At 41.0% G+C, this 16,820-nt stretch overlaps 1 protein-coding gene across 3 annotated transcripts in view; it reads right to left on the bottom strand.

The window, feature by feature from the left end:
* abat (4-aminobutyrate aminotransferase) overlaps positions 1-16,820 on the bottom strand; it is a 33,355-nt gene that overhangs the window by 9,314 nt on the left and 7,221 nt on the right. For all 3 annotated transcript variants that reach the window (XM_030725524.1, XM_030725526.1, XM_030725525.1), the window contains 10 exons: positions 11,424-11,566; positions 6,644-6,741; positions 6,495-6,524; positions 5,238-5,355; positions 3,712-3,761; positions 3,036-3,116; positions 2,681-2,773; positions 2,077-2,139; positions 1,891-1,954; positions 315-463 (listed from right to left, as the gene is read on the bottom strand). In XM_030725524.1, coding sequence (XP_030581384.1) covers positions 315-463; positions 1,891-1,954; positions 2,077-2,139; positions 2,681-2,773; positions 3,036-3,116; positions 3,712-3,761; positions 5,238-5,355; positions 6,495-6,524; positions 6,644-6,741; positions 11,424-11,493 — 816 coding nt within the window. In that variant the 5' untranslated portion in view covers positions 11,494-11,566. The remainder of the gene's footprint in view (positions 1-314; positions 464-1,890; positions 1,955-2,076; positions 2,140-2,680; positions 2,774-3,035; positions 3,117-3,711; positions 3,762-5,237; positions 5,356-6,494; positions 6,525-6,643; positions 6,742-11,423; positions 11,567-16,820) is intronic.

Here is a 16,820-nt window from a genome sequence, read left to right as displayed (position 1 = left end):
TGCCTCTTTGTAGCCCCATACGCAGCAGCTTGCACTGGTTTTTGACTTCTTTTTTCAGTACACCATAGTCAGCATAATTGTGCTACTGTAGCTCTTATGTGGGAGTGGACCACACAGGCCAAAAATGATAAAATAAAAATGTATAACTACTAAAAAGACCATTTTCCTCAAATAACCAGGGTAAATTAATTAAAAACTAATTAAATAACAAAAACATTGCCGTGACTACATTTTGGCCTGTACTTTATGGCTGTTCTCATCTACCAATACAGTATCGACTCTGCATATACATACAGCATATACATACAGCATACCTCTTCCAAACAACGAGCCTCTTCCTGCGCGTTCTCTCTGGTAAACTCATCCAGTGGGTACTGTAGTCTGGGGAATGGGGCAACAGGCCAATCAAATGATGGAATGTCCAGTTTGTGGATCACTTTGGAGTGCGTCGTTGCCAAACAACCTTGACAAGGCAGGAGCAGCAGGTTAGTAATAAATCCACAAAGCTGGAATATTATCTCAGCCTTTGGTTCATCTATCCAAGAAGTCATTTCCTTACATACAGCACATTCAGTTCACAGTCTAAAGTTTCTTACTGTACTGGATAGAACTAAAGACACAAATCATAGTATAATGTAGTGTAGTGTATGTGTGCACTGTGGACCAGTCTTGATGAAACATTGCATAAACACTGCCTGTGAGTGCCAAGAGCTATATGGCATATGCAAATATTTTATAAAAATCCTAATGTTTGTGCATTTGTCAGTTCAACAGAGCATCAAATGGAATGTCATATAGGAATGGTGTGTCACGATATACACCATCCAGATCCCTGAGTTCAGGTGTTCCAGTCTCTTCCACAGGTGTATAAACCAGCACCTGTGCATGCAGACTGCTTCTACAAACATCAGTGAAAGAATGGGTCGCTCTCAGGAGCTCAGTGAGTTCCAGCGTGGTACCGTGATAGGATGATACCTGTGCAACAAGTCCAGTCACTGCTAAATATTCCACAGTCAGCTGTTAGTGGGATTATAACAAAGTGGAAGGGAATGGGAACAACAGCAGCTCAGCCATGAAGTGGTAGGCCTCGTAAAATCACCTCAGAGGATGCTGAGGGTCATAGTGCACAGAGGTCACCAACTTTCTGCAGAGTCAATCACTACAGACCTCCAACCTTCATGTGGCCTTCAGATCAGCTCAAGAACAGAGAGCTTCATGAGATGGGTTTCCATGGTGTAAAGCACGCCGCCACTGGACTCTAGAGCAGTGGAGACGTGTTCTCTGGAGGGATCAATCACACTTCTCCATCTGCCAATCTGAGGGAGGAGTCTGGGTTTGGAGGATGCCAGGGGAACAGTACCTGTCTGACTGCATTGTGTAAAGTTTGGTGGAGGGGGGGTTATGGCTACCAATGGCTGGACAAAGCTGGACTGAAAGACAGCACAGAGGCACTAATCATGGCAGCACAGGAACAAGCTCTAAGCACAAGATCAATAGAGGCTGGGGTCTACCACACCAGGGAAGACCCCAGGTGCAGGCTGTGCAGAGATGCTCTTGAGAATATCCAGCACATAACAGCAGGGTGCAAGATGCTAGCAGGCAGGGCATACATGGAACGCCATAACCAAGTGGCCGGCATAGTATACAGGAACATCTGTGCCAAGTATGAGCTGGAAGTCCTGAGGTCAAAATGGGACACGCCCCCAAGGGCAGACACGAGAAAATGGAGAAATACCAAGGGCTGAGAGAAGAGCTAGAAAACAATGTGAAGTTGAGGGTAAAAGTGATTCCCCATGATAATCAGAACACTCAGGGCAGTGACCCCTAACCTGGGGGAGTGAGCAGATTCCAGATGTGTGTGTGTGTGTGTGTGTTGTGTGTGTAACATACCTAATGTTCTTCCATGGAAACCTCCCATGAAAGATAAAATACTGAGATCTGGACAGCCTGGTGCCTGAGATGGAAAGATGTGGGGATTCAGTGATATTAAACAAGAGAATAACATAGAAACATAAAAAAACACACAACTACAAAATATTCAAGTATTTAGTCAATGCTAATTATGATCAGTAAGACCTGATTGATCATGCAGGTGTTCAGCTCGTCAGCAGACGGTGTGCTGTGGCCTCGTTCTTTGTTCTAAAGCAAAAACAAACGCTGTGAGCAGTTTGCACAGAGATGAAGCTGCACTCACACTGGATAACTGACTGTCACTGTGAATAAGGGAGCAGCCTGCAGAAAGTGCTTCTACTTCATAGTCTTAATTTTAGCACCTGATTTGGATTCAGTTGTCTGTTATAGTAATATCAAATAACAGTACTGATAAAGACAAAGTAAGTGGATGCAAGATGTTTCTTATTCAAACGTACAGGTCAAACAGACAAGTCAGCTTCTGAATAAGACTCATGTTGGGCTGCAAGGCTGCCTTTCACTAATCAGAGCATACAGGTCATTGCTGAACGGTGACCTTTGCATTAAAAACGTAATAAGTTAATTTGTCTATTTTTCGTTCAGTTTTAATTCATGGATGAAGATATGAGATCACTTTGCTACAAAGGTTTGGATGTATTTTAGGCAGCTTCTTTCTGCAGTTCTTCATCAGTTTTACTCAGATCTTTAAACCGTGTTCACCAGATAACATTTAACATGGTGTGAGCAAATCAAATGTGTACTCACTCACCCTATACCAGATAAAAATCGCTTTGTAAGCATTCTCATTGGAGCAAGAACCACAGGCCATTGTCTGAACACGCGTCATTCCACTAGGGGCCACCTGACAGGAAGTAAAGTAGGAGTAACCATGGAGGCAGGGAAGACAGCGGTTAGCACAGGTGAGCTAGCTGCAGAGAAATCAATCAAGGCATTTGATCTTATATGCAGTTACATTAAAACTAGAACTAAAGTAACAACAATAAAACATGTTCACCAATGTAAATTCAAACTGGTAAGAGTGAGTGAGAGTGTGTGTGTGTGTGTGTGTGTGTGTGTGTGTGTGTGTGTGTGTGTGTGTGTGTGTGTGTGTGTGTGTTTCTCACTGAGAGAAGACTTTCAGTGATTCTGTCTGGAAAGTTCTCCGGCGGCAGGATTCCCAGAGCCGGCCGATTCACAAATGTACTCTGGAGGAAAGACAAACTGTTTCAAAAGGACATGACATGGACTTGAACCTCCAACCCTGACCGCAGCCACAGATACTCAGTGTTTTCACTTTAAAAACACAGCTTCAGTCAGTAGACCATGCTATGAAGAGCCTTCCTCTCCTCTGACAGAAAAAACATGACAGAAAAAACTTTGTAACTTTGTAAACACAGCATGGTGAATTGTGGCAAGTGGCCACTGAAAAAGGAAGTGATGGAACTAACTGATCACTTTGGGTGAGGACATTTTGAATGAAACAGGGTGAAAACAGGATGCACAGGTTTGAATCCCGCTCCTTTAGCCTTTAGGGTTGGGCCTATCTAGGCGACCATATGTGTAACTCATGTTGTCATCACATGAGCTCAGCTAAATCTGTGGGGAGAACTGTGATTACGATCATGAGTCTACACCCAGAGATCATATGATGATCTTTGGCCTGGGTCGCTTTACTCCCAGCGGGACCGCGAGGAACGATAACACAAACCACTTCTTTTGACTGCTGCACAGTAAATCATTCAACACAATGTTCCACACCGTTATTGACCTGATGAAAAAATGATCTTGTATGTGACTCACCAGATTGTTTGGATTGGTCATCAGTTTGAGGAGGGCAGGGTGGTTGTAGCCTGTGGGACAACACAACAGGAGAGGCTTTACCAAAGACACATCACTATTTCATTTAAAATAACCAGTATTCATTTTAATATAAAGCACACAAACAAACCCATTAATCCCTGTTCAACATAAGATATTAAATGATTAAAAACTGTTAAATCTTACAATAACTGCAGCATTTATGGTTTTGGATGGACACTTCAGCAGAGAAACACAGTGAAAATACAAAGTACCTCAATGTAACACAACTGACTCCAACAATAATACAAAGTCCAATGACAGCAAAGCGATCACATATGTAAGGAATCATCTAACTGCAGCAAAACCCATCATAGTTATCTGTATTTGACCTGTTTTTGTCAAACATCATCTCCTCTGACCACTATTCGTTTAATAAACTCAAACTTTAAACCGACAAGACTGAAAATATAAAACAGAATATTTCTCAAACTGATACAGATCAGACAGTAGTCCTCATACTTTAGACTTTCACTGAAAAATATTCCAAATTTTACAAATATGACATCTCACAAAAGAACAAACCAAAACACACGTTAGCGCCGGTCTCTGGCTGCATGACCGCAGATGCTCGTCTCTGGATGAGTGATCTGGAACCATTGTGTGCACAATGACAGTGAGTTGAATCTAACATCTAAAGTCAGTAAAGGAATTTATTTTAAATATTTAGCACACCACCATGCAGCTCATCCTGAAATATCTACACACAGCAGTTTGTCCCGACGGACATAAAGGTAAAAACTTTAAAATCATTTTTCTTCAAATATAGGTCACATGTTCTGTGACACACACACACACACACACACACACACACACACACACACACACACACACACACACACAGAGCACTCCAGAGCTAAGGTGAGAGCAGGAAATGAGGTCTTGTATGCAAATAATGTTTTCCATACAAGTCGTTTGAATGCTTGAAAACAAATCTGAAATGTCCATCATAAACACAAACACAACAACACCTTCAGACTGCAGTATTTTCTGTTCTGGATTATTAAATGTAGATTACACTCTGCCTTAGAACAGCTGTATTTTGTGGCACAACCTTTTCCTGTTCTAAAACCTGCATTTTCAGAAAGCATACAGGTACGAGCAGAGAGAGGAGGCACAGCTGTAAACTTCAGCTCTTTGGAATATTGAGTTATAAAACTATAAACTATAAAAACCATCCATCCATGGAGCTACTGCAGCAAACACACCATCGGAAGGATGTTTCACTGAGCCACCCCGGCGCCCACAATGTCCACTTTAAAGAGAATTTTACAGACCTTGACATTAATCTTTCAATTAATTTATTATGAAACATCTCATGTTTGGTTACAAACACTTCATTTAAAAACTTTAATTTGACTCCCTGCATTATCAAAAATCATCCTCATCTCACTTTTTTATCCCACATAGTTTCTAGCTGTATTTTACTGAGGATTAACAAAGTCACATGCAGCATGTGGATTACTGACCTATTGGGATGGAGGAGATCTGAGTGTAGATATCCAGCATGCGGTTGCCGTCCACATCCACAAGGTAGTTTCCTCTGCTCTCCTCATAGTTACAGAAGAAGTTAACTGCTCCAACATTCTGAGAAGAGACACATCCTGAAGTAAAAACTGTACACGGTATTTGCAGTACAGAGTATTTAATGATACTCATATATCTGCATCATTCTATAATAATCACAGTGTCTGTGTGTTTGTTCCCAGACTCCTCCTACATGACTGGCTCAACCTTGATGAAACTTACTCAACTACGAGGGTACCAAGATGTGTAACATCTATATGGTGACTGATTCAAATATTTACTTCACATAAAAATACAGTTTATTTTTATGTGTATTTGTATATGGCAACTGCATGACTGAGGCCAGTTTGAGAACATAAGAAGTTTTTACGCACATAAATTGAACGTAACATTTACACATTCATATGCACGTTATACTTAAACTGTCACCAGAGAGTTTAAGTTTTTAGCAAGTTGTTACTTCCTAATATATATATATATATATCTATATCGATATATCTCTCTCTATATATATATATCTCCTATAATATCTCTCTATATATAATATATCTCTCTCTCTATATATATATATCTCTCTCTCTATATAGATATATCTCTCTCTCTATATATATATAATCTCTCTCTCTATATATATATATCTCTCTCTCTCTCTCTATATATATATATATATCTCTCTCTCTCTCTCTCCTCTATATATATATAATATCTCTCTCTCTCTCTCTCTCTATAGAGATTCTCCCTCTCTCTCTCTCTCTTCTCTCTATATATATATCCTCTCTATATCCTCTATCTCTCATATATATATTATCTTCTCTCTCTCCTCTCCTCTCTCTTATATATATATATCTCTCTCTCTCTCTCTCTATTATATATATTCTCTCTCTCTCCTCTTATATATATATCTCTCTCTCTCTCCTCTCTCTCTCTATATATATATCCTCTCTCTCCCTCTCTCCTCTCTCTATATATATATATATATATCTCTCTCTCTCTCTCTCTCTCTCTCTATATATATATATCTCTCTCTCTCTCTCTCTCTCTCTATATATATATATATCTCCTCTCTCTCTCCTCTATATATATATATATATATATATATATATATATATATATATATATATATATATATATATAGATATATATATTATATGTTTGTTTTTTAATGGACCACACATACCAACAAAGACATCCCAGCTCACCTGGATTTCTCCCAGCTGTTTCATCAGCTCCTAGAGATCCAAAAGAACAAAAAAAAAATTTGTGACAGTAACACCCCATTAAAGATACTCACTGTGAGTGTGTGTGTGTGTGTGTGTGTGTGTGTGTGTGTGTGTGTGTGCACCATTACATTTGATCGTGGTCCAGGGACTGTGGTTTTCATGGAGGGTCCATCATAGTCAAATTCCACCTGGGTCTTTGCTGCTGCCTTGCTGACGTATCTGCAACCTGATGGAACCACAAAAATTGTCATGAATTCTCTACATTCAAATTCATTGGGAAAAAAGTATTTCCCCACACTTACAATCAGGATTTTGGTTATGCATTTGTACATTTAAAAACATCTTTCAAACAAACATATATTCCTGACCTCTTCCAGGCTTTGACGCTCTAAGTATTCTGGGTGGAGTATTCCTGTCAAAAACATGCTACTATAAGATGCTATTGAGATCAGTAATAACTTTATGATGCTGACAACATTACTATGAATCTGTACAAAAGATTAATTATTTGTCATGGTAATTTTATGTTCTCTTTACTCTGCTTTATTCCTCCTTGTCCAGGTTTGTGAATGGACAACAACGTCCTTTTTATATAAATGGCCTTAAACTCTGAGTTAAAGCTAAAGTAGGCAAGATGTTTTTGGCTTCAACTGGGAAAATATCCACATGAACCTTGAAGCATATCGTAAGAACAATGACACAACAAAAAAAAAGCTAATTTAACATCAAACTAAAGAATCAGTGGATGTTGGCTCTCTAGCTCCACCTCATTTCCCCCACAGCTCCTGGCCCGACTCTCCACCTCCCTTCCACTTTGTTATTTGCGTCTGTGCTTAACTGCAGGTGTGGAGTCAGAAGTGGTATGTCAGCCTAATTACCATCCATCCATTCTCTCCTCTGAGGCCCGGTCATGGGGGCAGCAGCCCAAGCAGAGAAGCCCAGTCAGCCTTCTCCCAGCTACCTCCACCAGCTCATCCGGAGGGACCCCAAGGCGTTCCCAGGCCAGCCGAGAGATATAATCTCTCGGCTGGCCTGGGTGGTTAATTACCACCTGCTACAAATACCTGGTGCCATCTCCAACACCCTGCCAATGACAGACTCTATTCAGTCATTTCCATATCTTGCCATATAGAATAGTGGCTGCATCTGTAACCTAAAATCTCCTCTCTCTCCCAAGGCCTGAGCCAAGACTCAGCTTCCCTCCTCCTTCTTCTCAGCTCTGGGTTCTGCCTTTTTTCCCCAAACTCCACCGGACAATACGTTTGATTATATCTATCTATCATAAAGCCTTCCATTCTACCACTGGTTTTCTGACACTTATTTGGTTTGGCTTGTTTGTATTTGAAGGTATATTTCAGACATGTTTGGTTACAGGTTGGACCTTCATAATGGGTTGTGTGGATGTGTGAGCGAATTCATGTTTTAGAATATAACCACTGTAAAACATTCAGAAATTAATATATGATCTCTTTGATTGGACCACTTAATTTTTTTGCTATTGTTGCTCCCTCTCTTCAAGAAATGTTTGCTTTACCTCATCAATCCAGTTCTGACTTTTATTTTTCATCTTTTTTATATTTGTTCTGCTTTCATTCTGCTCTGGCTTCTGTGTTACTGGCTGGTCTGACCAAAGAGGTTCTGGCTATCACATAAATGTTTGGGGTTACCTAATAACATCATAGTTCCTGCACTGGAAAATGGCAAAAAATGATTGTGTTTTTGTTCAGTACTTCTTCATACACTGGCAAATTCCCAGAGCTAAATTTTAACACTATACTTAAGGATAACGGACCTCTCCTGTAGGAGCTGGAGACAGCCTGAGAGCACAGAAGGAAATTAGTGTCCCTGTTTTTGGACATCTACACCAACTCTCCTAGCCTCCTCATGCTACTGGAACTCAGATTAGCAGGCAGTTGCAGTTGAATACTTTTAGTTAAATGTGATAGACATGCAGACATTTGGCTTTAATTCAAGGTGTTTTAAAAAGTTATGCATTAACTATTTAGGAATTACAGCCATTTTTATATGTTCTATACATCTTTCATTTTTTTTTTTTTTATAAATATGTTTTTTATTGGTTTTTGCAATAACAAACAAGAAAACAAAACCTTCAGCACAGGTTAAGACAGTCAAAAGTGAATGAAACAAGTAAAAAAAAATAACTAAATATATGCATTACATGAATTGCACATACATACACAAATTGCACTGGTACTCTACCAGGGAAAGAAGTTACATTACTATGATTTATTTGTGAAAAATAAATGCGGTCACCCCTTTTGCAAGAAGTCTGCAAGATCACAAGGAAGGTATGCCAAATAAGGCTGCCAGATAGAATAGAATATATCATCATTGCCCTTTAGTGTGGCGCTGATACGTTCCATTGGAAACACCTTGAATGTCTCTCTATACCACTGAGTTACTGAAGGGGGTTTCTCTCTGATCCATTGGAACAGAACACATCGCCGTGCCAGAAGGAGAAGTTTGCCCATTAGAGACAACTGTCCCGCAGATAATGAGAGCTGACCCGTGGGCACGTTTAGAAGAAATAAAACTGGTTCTGCCTTTAGCTTTTTGTGGAAAATTGAGCTGAGCTCTCTAGTAATATTTTTCCAATATCTGGATATTAACGGGCACTGCCAGATGCAGTGAAAGAAGGTTGCCACCTCCTTTTTACACTTCACACAGAGAGGAGAGATTTGGGGGTTGATTTTGTTTAGAAAGTAAGGGGTGCGCTGCAGTCTATGTAGTATTCTGTACTGACTCTCTCCGAGTCTGTTGCAAGTACTCATTTTTTTAACAGATCCAAAAGCCCTTGACCATACACTGATATCAAGTTCAGTTTCCAGGTCTCTATTCCATAGTTCTATATTCCTGTTAACAGCAACAGGACAGATAGAGTGTAATTTAGCATAGAACCGGGAGATGAAGTTCTTGCTATTCTGAGCAGCTGTATTAAATTTGAGAAGGAAGCTGTCAAGTGGGCCTTCTATTGGTAGATCTGTTGGCGTTGGAAAATTCGATTTTACAAAGTGTCTCACCTGGAGAAAACCAAAAAAGTGGTTATTTGGTAATCCGTATTTTGTTTGAAGCTGTGTAAATGACATAAAATTACCATCCTTGAATAAATCAGCTACTAATTTTAAATTCTTTGAGTGCCATTTCTTGAATATACCCAATTCTACACCTGGAGGGAAGGCTTTATTTTGAGTTAGAGGCTGTAGCACTGTTGAAAACCTTCCCTGGCTAGCATGCCTGGTAATATTGCGCCAGATCTTAAATGTGTTAACCATGATATTATTTTTTATCCCAGCAGGAAGTTCACTTATTTTGGTTGAGATAAAACTGAGAGGGGAGAAAGGGGCACAACACCAAGCATCCATGGGGAGCTCCTCCTGATGTAAAAATTGTTTCAGCCAATCTGATATTATCCGGGCATGGCAGGCCCAATTATAATAAAGAAGGTTAGGGAAGTCCTGACCGCCCTCACTTATTGGCAGCTGTAGTGTCTTCATTTTCAATCTAGCTTTCTTTCCATGCCATATAAAAATTGAAAGAGATCTTTCGATGTCAGAAATAGTTCTCTTATTAATTATAAGTGGCAGCATCTGCATTGGGTATAGTATTCTAGGGAGCACATTCATCTTTACCAGACTGATCCTGCCCAGCCATGATAGGGGGAGATCGAACCAACAATTAAGATCATTTTTAACTGCCACCAGAGTTGGTATGAAATTTAATTTGTACAAGTCCTTAATATTTGCGGATACTCTGATTCCCAAATAGGTGAAGCCTGAGGGCGAGCATCTGAAAGGGAGATTGATAGAACTTGTCCAATCCCCAGAATCTCCCAATGGGAGAGCCTCTGATTTGTTATAATTAACTTTGTAACCGGAAATCTGACCAAACTCATTAATAATAGATGCTAAAATGGGTACCGAGCTCTCTGGGTTGGTAATGAACAGCAGGACATCATCAGCATAAAGTGAGATTCTGTGTTCATCCCTCAGAGTGACACCAGACAAGCCCTGGTGGCTTCTAATAGTCTCGGCTAATGGTTCAATTGCAAGTGTAAATAATAATGGTGAGAGGGGGCATCCTTGACGTGTACCTCTGCTCAATGGGAAAGCATCAGATACTGAGCTGTTTACCAGAACTCTGGCAGTGGGGACATCTTTCATTTTTAACAAAGTTTTAGTTACATATAATGGTCTTGATGGTAAAAACTACCACAAATGCAGTTCAGAGTGCAATAGCAGCTGTCTGTGGACAGATTTTGTCAATGCCAGAGTCACAAACATCTAGTAAATAAATTACTAGTCACACTGAACTAGTAAATCTGGCCTCATGGTGACAGACAGGAAACCTTTGACACACCACTCAGTCAACCATCTCTGAAAACCATAAATACATGTATGTATAAGCACATCCTCCTTCAAGTCAAACATTTACACCGATCATATAAAGCTGTTTTATTTTCACCATGAGGGCTTTGACCATTTCATTTTCAATCATGTTATTTCAATATTTTTTTTAAATATCAGAAAAATACTTAAATTCCCTTTGAAATAAGCAAAAATATTCCTCACATGTTGAAAAGGTATAGAAAACTATCAGGTATATTAATAAGAGTGTATCAGGCACAGGGACAAATAATTGCATCCTTTAAAATCTGTGATTAAAAAAGCACAATAAACTTCTTGGGTTTTAGAGCTTGTTTATAAGTAATTAGCTGTATTAAAAACACTGATATGGGTGGAAAAATAATTTGGAATTACACAGTGGTCCAAACAGTTTTGAGATCATCTACAACACAACATTGGTAACAAAGCAACACGTAATTAACTGCTGAATGTATACTGACTGGACAGACAAGGATCTGATCATATTAAATAGAGCTGGATTTACCTGAAGCACTGAGCCACAAGTTTTTCTGCAGAGAGAGAGCGAGCTGACGGCTGATCAGGCAGGCTGCCATGACAAAACAGCCACAGTCAAAAGTGTGAGATACAGGCAGAAACTGTCCTCAGGTGCTACTTTCTCCAAGCCACCTAAAAAAAGATAGACATAGAAAAAAGGGAGGCAGAGAGGGGGGGGGGGGGGGGGTAGTGAGAATGGGAAGGTGTAATTAACAATACACTATCAAATGGAAAATCTTTTTATTAAATTAACTAAGCAAGAATGTAGCATCTTTCCAATCAGTCATCCACACACTAAAAGTCAAAAGTGTAGATTCTAGAAGCAAGTCTCATAACTGTGCAACCTTGGATCAAATCCAGGTGGATCTATGAAGCCCTTATTTAAATGAATGAGGAGAAACATTTAATTCAATGATCACTGGAACATATGAACAAACAAAGGGCATATAATGGCCAAAGAAATCCATTAAAAATGGATTTAAATATTAGGTGACTTTTAAGGTGTAAAAATGTTTTCAGTGACCTCACGCCGAGTCACCTTCATTCCCAAACTGATTCTTCTATGAAAGGTGTGTTAGAATAGAATAGAATAGAATAGAATCCCTTTACTTGTCATTATAACGAATGTACAATGAGATTGTGCAAGGAGGTAAGACTTGGGCAGCAGGAAGCATGGAAAAAGTTTCAGAGTGTATCACAGCATAAGATCACCTGGGCTGACCAAGTCCAGCAAATATCCATGTGTAGGGCAAGAGTCTGCCTACGTACTATGCTCTGGAAAGGGTTTCTTAGAACAACTGTTGAGTAGCTGCCCAAGGGTCCTTGTGGAAGGTTGCTATTGATGGCACCATGGACAAATGCACAAGGGAGTTGAGGAAAGCATAGCCAGTGCCATCAGTTCCAGCTAATACCATCCTGACCCCAAAGAGGGAAATTGTTTTTGTCAAAACTGAAGAGGACAACACGATCAGGTTCCTCCACACATCTTCTGACTGGCGCCTTCATGTAGATCTGGGGAGGCAGCACAGGTTTCCTCAGAACATTGTTGACACAACACTTTGACCAGACATGATCATGATCCACAGAGGGAACAAAACAACTGATCATCCTGGAACTCAAGAGTGCCCTGGGAAGAACGAATGGAAGAGGCCAAAGAGAAAAAGCAAAGCAGGAACTAGTTGAGAAGTGCCGGTGATGGGGCTGGAAGACTCACTATGAGCCAACAGAGGTGGGCTGTAGTGGCTTTGCAAGGTACTCTGCAAATGACTGGGCCTAACAGGAATAGCTAAGAAGAGGCCCATTAAATCCATGAGTGAAGCTGACCATCAAGTATGTAGATGATGAAGGGATCCAAGCACATTCAAGCACACACTATGGTTAACTGGAGCAGAGGTGGAGTGGGAGCCTCCTATGGTGATAACCTGTGTTAAGTTGGAGAGGAAGAAATGAACCAAGGAGAGTACAGTACCAGTGAGGCCAAGATAGCTGGATAGATGTGAAAGAAGGATGGTGTGAAAAACAGTGCCAAAGGACGCGGAAAGGGCTGAGAGGATGAGGATGCTAATGTGTCCAGAGTCAGCAGCAATGAGAAAGTCATTAGGGGGTCTAGTGTGCAGGTGGAGGATTTGGCCTGAGAGATCCACTTGGTGACCTGAGAGGAATTCACAGAGAAGGAGCACTGAGGTAGATGTGCAACAGGGGGATAAAATCCTGAAGCTGATGTACAGGTCCCAGAAGCTGCTGATCTACAGAGTTAACCTTTTCTTGGAAGAAGTCCAGGAACTTTTGGCAGAGGTCAGGAGCACTTGAAGGGTGAGGTGTAACTGGTGGAGAAAAGCAATCTGGGATAACATTGCTGTTGGTAAATAGGAGTAAAAATGAGTCTTGGCCTGGGAGAGAGGAGCTTTGTCCAAAAAGTCCCAAATGTCTTGGTCTGCTGAAGCATTCAGAGTTCCTTTGACTGGAACTAAGGGGCCGAGCCCAACTCCTGAAAAACACCCCCACACCATAACCCCCCCTCCACCAAACTTTACACAGTGCAGTCAGACAGGTACCGTTCCCCTGGCAACCACCAAACCCAGACTCCTCCCTCAGATTGGCAGATGGAGAAGTGTGATTGATCCCTCCAGAGAACACGTCTCCACTGCTCTAGAGTCCAGTGGCGGTGTGCTTTACACCACTGCATCAACGCTTTGCATTGAGCTTGGTGATGGAAGGCTTGGATGCAGCTGCCATGGAAACCCATTCATAAAGCTCTCTACACACTGTTCTTGATCTGAAGGCCACATGAAGGTTGGAGGTCTGTAGTGACTGACTTCAGAAAGTTGACAGTCTCTGCACATTATGCGCTTTCAGCATCTGCTGACCCTGTTCTGTCATTTTACGTGACCTGCTACTTCGTGGCTGAGTTGCTGTTTTTTCCAGTCGCTTCCATTTTGCTATAATATCACTAACAGTTGATTATGACTGTGGCTTCCTATCACGGTACCACGCTGGAATTCACTGAGCTCATGAGAGCGACCCATTCTTTCACTGATGTTTGTAGAAGCAGTCTGCTTGGTTTATACACCTGCGGACATGGAAGTGACTGGAACACCTGAACTCAGTGATCTGGATGGATAAGTGAATACTTTTGTTAATATAGTGTATCTGTTGACACAAATATGAGAAAAAATATTCCTCCATTAGTTAAAAATAAATAAAGGAGTGGTTTCTTCTCAAGTAACTTACTGCCTATTGTCTATATAATTCTAATTATTTGGCGATATTCTTCCTATAGATGTTAAAATCTGGGGATAACTCCCACATTTACCTGTGTAAAGAGCATTGCTGTTAAAAATAATGTTAATTATTTGTAACATTATTTGTTACATTTTTGTTTTTTGAATAGAGCAGCACTTAAGCACAATGGCAATAGTATTTCATGATAAAACAGAATTAAGGGTTAAGTGAGGCAAAGACAGGCATGGCTGTGTGCTCGTTCTCCTCACTTATCATGTGTTATGTAATATTGTCTGCAGGAACAGGAAAAATCCAGTTATCTGCCTTCACAGAGACCGGAGAACCTTGGCACTAACACATTGCATGCACAATGTCCAAAGACATGCATGCACACACAGACGGTTTCTTGGCAACACAACATCAACCGGATGAAACTGGTTTAGACAGTGAAAGTTACACAAGACTACATCTTCATATGCCAATACGGAGGATCACAGTTTGAACTGTGATGAACTAGAATCACAACAGAACACTATTACTGTCGTAAAGAATACTTAAAATGTGGATTAAAATTGTAGATTATTAAGCATTAAGTGATAAATTAATTTATATTCAAAAGTTGAGCCCACGTTCATAATCTTGAATGACAGTAATGAAGGGAAGCTTGGCTTTGCTGGGTTACTGAGACAAACACATTTAAAGTTGTTCAGAAGGATCACAAAGCAGACTGTTAATGAGTGGCCCAGAGGCTGTCACTAACACTCTTACCACTCATTCCTTTCCTGTGCAGGTGTCGTTCACATCACGGTAAAACACGTAACTACCACAGACTGATGTTATTCAGTCTGTGCCAGTTTCCTGCCCTTACAAGCTGTAAACAGTTGGTTAAGATGTAGCGTATCACAGCTGAGGCTTTTTACCGTAACTCCGTGACCGTCTGTCTTTTTTGGAAAAATTCAAATGGTTCCTGAAAGCCCAGAAATTGCACTTCATAGCCATCTAGGGGTATTATGGTATTTGTTGCTGGAAGCCCGAAAGGCAGCACTTTTGAAGTAAGTTGTGCCACAAACGATGCATTTGGGGTTAAAGGGATAAATGCAGAGTGGGGTATAAACAGAGTAAAAAAGACGTCAATGAAAAGAAACACTCAGTGCATCATGGGAACCCCCCTGCCCCCAGCAGCCTAGGCCTATAGCAGCATAACTAAGGGAGGATTCAGGGTCACCTGATCCAGCCCTAACTATAAGCTGGATCATAAAGGAAAGTTTTAAGCCTAATCTTAAAAATAGAGAGGGTGTCTGTCTCCTGAATCCAAGCTGGAAGCTGGTTCCACAGAAGAGGGGCCTGAAAGCTGAAGGATCTGCCTCCCATTCTACTCTGAAGTATCTGAGGAACCACAAGTAAGCCAGCAGTCTGAGAGAGAAGTGCTCTGTTGGGGTGATATGGTACTATGAGGTCTTTGAGATAAGATGGGGCCTGATTATTCAAGACCTTGTAGGTGAGGAGAAGGATTTTAAATTCTATTCTAGATTTAACAGGGAGCCAATGAAGAGAAGCCAATATGGGAGAAATCTGCTCTCTCTTTCTAGTCCCTGTCAGTACTCTAGCTGCAGCATTTTGGATCAGCTGAAGGCTTTTCAGGGAGCTTTTAGGACAGCCTGATAATAATGAATTACAATAATCCAGCCTAGAAGTAATAAATGCATGAACTAGTAGAACAGGTCATGCACTAATCAGAAGGTTGGTGGTTCACTCCTTGGCTACTCTAGTGTGCATGCCAAAGTAAGGGAGAGGTTGGCCATCCTTTGGAGGAAGCTCATTTCTGCCGCTTGTACTTGTGATCTCCTTCTTTAAGATTAAGATAAGATAAGATAGTGTTTTTTTGTCACATGCACAGTTATACACAGTACAATGCACAGTGAAATGTATTTTGTACCTGCAACCATATATACACACACATATAAATAAGAAGAATAAAAATAAAAAAAAGTAATTCACACTATACACTATACTCTATATACTATACACTATACACACTTTTTAAATTATAATATTTACACTGTGCAATAATGGTCCAGTTAGGGCTCAGAGTTGAGCAGACGGATGGCTTGTGGGTAAAAACTCTTCTTCAACCTTTCAGTCTTAGCCCTCAGGCAGCGGTAACGCCGGCCTGATGGGAGCAGGGAGAAGAGAGAGTGTCCGGGGTGGCTGGGCTGTTTTAGGATCTTCATGGCCCTCAGCCTGCACTGCTTGGTGTAAATGTCCTGCAGGTTGGGGAGGGTGGTTCTGATGGTCCGTTCAGCTGAACGAACCACCCTTTTTAGGGCCATGAAGTCCTGCTTGGTGCAGTTTCCCATCCAGGTGGTGATGCTCCCACGCATGATGCTCTCGATGGTGCAGGTGTAAAAGTTCCTGAGCACCTTGAGTGGGAGCTTGAAGTCTCTCAGCCGCCTGAGGAGGTAGAGACGCTGTCTGGCCTTCTTCACAGTGATGTTTATGTGATGAGTCCAGGACAGGTCCTGTGAGATGGTCACTCCCAGGTATTTGAAAGTGTCCACTCTTTCCACCTCCGCACCACTGATGACAAGTGGATGGTAGTCCCTCTGCTGCTTCCTGCTGAAGTCCACGATCAGTTCCTTTGTTTTGCTGACGTTGAGCAGGAGGT

This window comes from Archocentrus centrarchus, unplaced genomic scaffold (genome assembly GCF_007364275.1).
Source record: "Archocentrus centrarchus isolate MPI-CPG fArcCen1 unplaced genomic scaffold, fArcCen1 scaffold_58_ctg1, whole genome shotgun sequence".
NCBI classification, from domain to species: Eukaryota; Metazoa; Chordata; class Actinopteri; order Cichliformes; family Cichlidae; genus Archocentrus; species Archocentrus centrarchus.
This window is presented reverse-complemented; position numbering and strand designations above follow the sequence as displayed.